At 49.0% G+C, this 6,289-nt stretch overlaps 1 protein-coding gene across 1 annotated transcript in view; it reads right to left on the bottom strand.

Annotated features, from left to right (window-relative positions):
• Positions 1-662: 662 nt before the first annotated feature.
• Positions 663-6,289, bottom strand: part of LOC311260009 (synaptotagmin-11-like) — a 13,227-nt gene continuing 7,600 nt past the window's right edge. Inside the window, exons 3-4 of the mRNA XM_084357493.1 lie at positions 4,997-5,117; positions 663-3,720 (exon numbers count right to left, since the gene is read on the bottom strand). Of these exons, the coding sequence (XP_084213619.1) occupies positions 3,410-3,720; positions 4,997-5,117 (432 nt within the window). The 3' untranslated portion in view covers positions 663-3,409. The remainder of the gene's footprint in view (positions 3,721-4,996; positions 5,118-6,289) is intronic.

Below are 6,289 nucleotides of genomic sequence, written 5' to 3'. Positions count from 1 at the left end.
CTAAGCTAACAGCAGCTCTGTGGCTAAGCTAACAGCAGCTCTCTGGCTAAGCTAACAGCAGTTCTGTGGCTAAGCTAACAGCAGTTATGTGGCTAAGCTAACAGCAGCTCTCTGGCTAAGCTAACAGCAGCTCTCTGGCTAAGCTAACAGCAGTTCTGTGGCTAAGCTAACAGCAGTTATGTGGCTAAGCCAACAGCAGCTCTGTGGCTAAGTTAACAGCAGCGCTGTGGCTAAGCTAACAGCAGCTCTGTGGCTAAGCTAACAGCAGCTCTCTGGCTAAGCTAACAGCAGTTCTGTGGCTAAGCTAACAGCAGCTTTGTGGCTAAGCTAACAGCAGCTCTCTGGCTAAGCTAACAGCAGCTCTGTGGCTAAGCTAACAGCAGTTCTGTGGCTAAGCTAACAGCAGCTCTCTGGCAGGTATTTAAACCACTTCTCACTAATAAAACTCACCTGGTCGTCTTCTGTCTGTCTGTGCTCATCACTCTAGGTTATTATTATATTACTGTTATTATTATTATTATTATTATGATACAGCAACTCTTCTGTAATATTTATATATTTGTCTGTGCAGTACATCAACAGTGTTGTTCTGCGAGGTGGAGACAAAGACAGGAACCTTCATCATTGATTAGTTGTTGAACAAACGAGGCGACAGATGAGCGTTCATGGCTAACTTGTTTTTATTTGCACGTCCAATTAAAGTGTTAACAAACCGAACACAGAGGTTAGCATCCAGGTCTACAGCAGGGGGCGCTCAAACACACTAAAGCTCCGAGGACATCAGACAGGAAGGAAACCAGCAAACATCTTCATATCTGTACAAATCTACAGTCAGTCAGTCCACACAGTACAGATCCAATCAGATCAATGAGTCATCAATGTTTTAATAACCAGCTGACTGAAGTGAAATCTACTTTTTACTTATTAATGTGAATGTTAGCGAGCTGATGATGAAGCTCAGTCTGAGGTCAGAGGTCACAACAGTCTGCCGTCACTCATAATCAACTAAATATTCAGTGTCAGCTCCACTTTGACAAATATCCATCACAGACAGCTGGACCAGCGCCACCAGCTGGACCAGCGCCACCAGCTGGACCAGCGCCACCAGCTGGTGGATTAAATCATTCCTGCGGGACAGAGACATCCTTTACAAAGCAGTGCAGCTCAGGACAGCTTCAGTGGAAACACAAGATGAGAAAGACAGGAAGCAGAGGAGAGCTGTGGTGACTCGTCGGGTCAGAACGTCTCACAGGAGCTCAGATTTAACCATCGGGTCACCTGCACATATTAAAGATTATTAAAGGAAGTTGATCAGATGATCCTCACAGAGACGTCACCTGAGACACAGCAGTCACTGCGGTCCGTCCTCGTCCTCAGAACTGCACTTCACATGTTCATGGACATTACGTCATCCTGGTAACGATCTGTGATCAGGACATCAACACAAATTATTCTGTTCAGTCAACAGTTATTTGAGCTCGAACATATGGTCCAGTTTCAGTCCGTATGGGTCGGCTCAGACAGAACCTTCTGTACAACAGGAAGAGCACGGACACTTCCCGAAGGACTGACTTTAAAACATCCAATAATCTGAAATCCAACAACATTTTTGATCAGGCTCCATCACCTTCAGACAGAAACACCTGCAGAGCTCACAGCTAACACCACTCAGTCACTGTGACTCAGAGTGATCCGTTAGCTTAGCATCAGTCAGTGACGTGTCTGTGATGTCACAACATGAGGACGTGGATGACATCACCTCATCAGCGTCAAATGTAGCTTCATGCTAACGTAGTTAAAACGTCAACTAGCTCTTCCTGACAGATTAGCTGTTACTGCATAGTCACAGTCGCAACCTGCAGGTGTCACTGTTGTGCAGCTAACGTTAGCATGCTAACATCTGCCCTGTGTAGAGTTAAAGAGGTAAGATGGAGGACAGTCGACACATGAAACTTAAAATCTGGACGTCTTCTAATAAATCTATTTTCAGCTTCTTGTGGGAGTTTATGTTCCTTGTGCTCTGACATCATTTCCTGTCTAACTGCTCGCGTCCTCAATCAACTGCTCGTCTGTAGTTTGTTGTCGTCCTCTGACACAAACGTGTTGTAGTTTGTACGTGTTGGTGTTGAAGCGTTCGTGAGACAAAACGCTGCACGGGTCTCGTCTCTATGACAACAACAGCTGACAGCTGATGATGGACTCTGATCCTCTGAGGTTTACTATCTGACATCAGGACATCAGAGGAGGACGTGAGTGACGTCATGATCCACAGAGACAAAGACACAGTGAATATTATCAGCGAGGCAGAAAAAGAGACGCTGACGTCACCAGAGCTCAAATGAGACGACTGAAGAGACGCTGGTGCCCGAAATAAAACTCTGTGTGGACCTTCAACTCTAGTTTTTGGAAGTTCTGCTAGCTTGTGATGCTACACTGACTTCCTGTTCACACAGCTGATTGCTCCTGATTGGACAGATCTACAGATACGTTGTTCAGTTGTTTCAGTGGAACCTGATTTAATGGTTTGAAACTCGTTAGTGAGATGTGAGGAGGGACTTCCTGGTGATGTCACAAAGAAACGACCCTGAGCCACCACAGCTGCTTCCTGCTTCCCCCAGAGGGTCTGCAGGATTTTGTAAATTAAATCTCATTCATGTTACAAACAAGTATTTTACATCGTCTCTCAGTCTGCCGAGCAGGACGCTGATGTGTGACGTCACGTTGTTCGGTCCACTTCCTGCGGATCAGTCGAACGTTCTGCCGCAGCGGCGATGAGTCAAACGATGTTAAAGACGAGAGGAAGCGTCACACTGCAGGCAGGGAGCATGCTGCCGACTGACACCAGCGTCACACCTGTCGTCACCTGGCGGAGGACTGAAGCAGGGTCTTATTGGTCCTACAGGAGTATTTATAGGTGGATATACGGAGCCTTTAGTTATATGCAGTGTTAGTGAGTTGGACTTGTTCTTCGTTCCTGTCGATCGGTCGGTGTGATGTCAGCAGTTTTTCTTTTTCTTTTCTCTTTGACGGACATGCGATGAGCTGCATGACAACGACGGCATGAGGGGAATCTTTTTTCTTTTTTACATCATGTAGCATTCCTTCCCCCGTCGACACACACACACACACAGCCAGAGGAGACGTGACGAGATGGACTTCATGTTTTCTTTTGTTTTTAAAGAACTGCAGGACGTGGTGGTGGTCGAGAGAGATAATAGAGACAGAGAGAGAGAGTTTAACTATGATCACAACAGAGTGTGTGTGTGTGTGTGTGTGTGTGTGTGTGCGCGTGTGTGTGTGTGTGTGTGTGGTGTACATGTATATGTGTGTGTGTGCTGTACACTGAGTCTTATTCCCAGTGCTGTTCACTGGTGGAGTCCCAGCAGCCTGCTGGTGTCCTGCTCCTCCCTCAGTACTCGCTCAGGTTGTGCCATTTGGAGATCTGCCGGCGGGGGTTTTCGCAGACCTCCCTCCAGTGGGACGCTCCGGAGGGGGCGGGGCTGTGCAGGCCGAGCAGCAGGCGGCCCAGCACCTCGTTCTTGGTGGTCCGGTCGAAGTCGACCACCAGGAACTCGACAGAGATCTCCGGCAGCAGCTCGGGCGGGATGTCGTAGATGAAGGACTCGTTGAAGACCGGGTTCAGTGTGCACTTCTTCACGTGGGTCTTCTTCTTGGCGATGCGCTTGCGGCCGTAGAAGATGTTCACCTTCACGTAGGGGTCTGAGGAGGACATCATGAAACCATCAGGCTGATTTTTAAAGAAACCTGACAATTTACTTAAAACTGACAGAAAAAAATCTAATCAGTTTTATTATCACATCTGGATCAGAACTGACACCTGACTGTACCTGTCTGAGGACAGAGAGAGGACAGCAGTCCACCATCGCAGCATCTCGTCTGTCTGAACCACAGAGGACGTCTCGACAGCAGCGCTGCAGGATGTCGCGTTCACTTTCATACCAAAGTGTCAGACTGACTGAACAGCAGGTGGGCTCAGGGGCTCAGTTTTAGCTAACGCTAGCAAAGATGCTAATATAATGTCAACAAAGATGGTGGATGAAGATCGATGACGCCTCGTCGCTCACGTCAGCACGTCACTCTTCACCACGAAGACAGAGTTAATGTTTGACCAGGTGTGTCCTCAGGTGACACGTCTGTCTCTCTGATTGATTAACATGGATCAGTACTCAACAGAACTAATCAAGTTCAGTACCCGACCCTCAAACTAAACTGAAACTGATGTGATGTTTGTCTGCCGGCCCTCACCTGTCTCACCTGTCTCACCTGTCTCCCATCACCTCATCAGCTGCCTGTATGGCCTGTGTCTGTGCAGTGTGCCTGAGCTCTCAGCCTCCTGCTCACCTGTCTCACCTGCCCTCACCTGCCTCACCTGTGTCACCTGCCCTCACCTGCCCCACCTGCCTCACCTGTCTCACCTGCCCTACCTGCCCCACCTGCCCTCACCTGCCTCACCTGCCCTCACCTGCCTCACCTGCCCCACCTGCCTCACCTGTCTCACCTGCCCTCACCTGCCTCACCTGTCTCACCTGCCCTACCTGCCCCACCTGCCCTCACCTGCCTCACCTGCCTCACCTGCCCTACCTGCCCTCACCTGCCTCACCTGCCCCACCTGCCCTCACCTGCCTCACCTGTCTCACCTGCCCTCACCTGCCCCACCTGCCCTCACCTGCCTCACCTGTCTCACCTGCCCTCACCTGCCCTCACCTGCCCCACCTGCCTCACCTGTCTCACCTGCCTCACCTGTCTCACCTGCCCTCACCTGCCCTCACCTGCCCCACCTGCCTCACCTGTGAGACATCAGAGATCTTTCTGCATCATAATTTAGTGTTTCAATGACAAAACTATTGAACTGGAAACTAAGCGATGGTGGAAGAACACTGATGGTCAGTGAACACGCTTCATGTTGATATCTCAGCTGCCAGATAAACATCATCTCCCACAATCCTTTGCTCCTGCTGCAGCTGGCTGTACTCACTTGCTGACAGGCCGGTGATGTCCATCTTGGGGAGGTGTCGAGCCTTCAGGACGACCACACTGAGACGATGAGACACCGGCTGGTAGGACAGAGACGCCAGCAGCTCGCCACGACTCTCACACTGAAACACACACACACACACACACACACACACACACACACACACACACACACGTCAGCTCCTTTGTATACAGATGTTAATCTACATCCACACATCTTATTCTGTAACATCATGTTGGTCTCTGTTGTCATGACGACTGCAGGGTATAAAGTCACGTGATTGGCGGCTTATTGATGTTTCCTAACAGCCAGCAGTCAGAACAGTTTCTGTGATGGCACAGATGATGTCACAGATGATGTCACAGTGACCTCAGCAGGTCTTGTTGTTCTCCAACGTTCTCCAAACATCCAACTTTGGTAAAGACACAACACTGTAATCTGATTACAGATCGACCCGTTGCTACGGTGACACACAGCTCTGACAGCAGTGTGTGTGTGCGTGTGTGTGTGTGAGAGGAGTGGAGGTTTGTTTCTAACACTGATCACTGTTGATTGATGTTCTGGGCTGATCTGGTGTCTTCATGTCGTCTACCTGCTGCTCAGTGACACTTTGTGGATCAAACAGCTGTTTAAATTAACAACCTTTGAAATGGAGAATGTTTCTTTTCATGAAGTTAACTGTCGGTCTTGTGGATGTTTTGAAGGACGGTCAGAACAACAAGCTAAGGCTTAAAGTGTGTCATGGCTTCAAACCACAAGAACCAGCCGGCTGCTCCTGAACGGGTGCTGTGTGAAGCGGGTCACATGATGCTGAGCAGGTCAGCAGGTCTGAAGGAGAACAGTTTTAAAGTTTGATTCATAGAGAACATTGTGTTGAAAAAGTGCTGAGGCTGAGCGATGAGACGAGAAGATGGATTAATATTGGACCTTTACATCCGACAAGAAGAGGAAAGACATTTAAGGAAAGTCTTCGTCTGTGCTGCCGCCAGCGATTAGAGGAACCGTTTAGTCACTGCAACGATCAGAACCTGTCCTTCACATTAGAGCTTAGATCAGGCCCAAAAAATCAAGCCCGACCCTACCCGAGCCCGTGCACGTTGTGTCCGAGCCCGGCCCGGCCCGACACATTAACTGTAATTATGAGCCCGAGCCCGATTTAAACCCGACAATTTTTTAATACGTGGTGTAACAGTCAGAGTTATTCGATGTAGCGCCACTAGGTGGCGCCTCCTTTTGTTTAGTGGGTAATGTAACCTGCACGATGAAGAAGAGCAGGTGTACTTCCGCTCCCCG

The sequence above is a fragment of the Pagrus pagrus genome (assembly GCF_965226575.1).
Source record: "Pagrus pagrus genome assembly, chromosome: 7".
Classification (NCBI taxonomy): domain Eukaryota; kingdom Metazoa; phylum Chordata; class Actinopteri; order Spariformes; family Sparidae; genus Pagrus; species Pagrus pagrus.
Note: the sequence above shows the minus strand (reverse complement) of the source record. Positions and strands in the feature narration are given on the sequence as shown.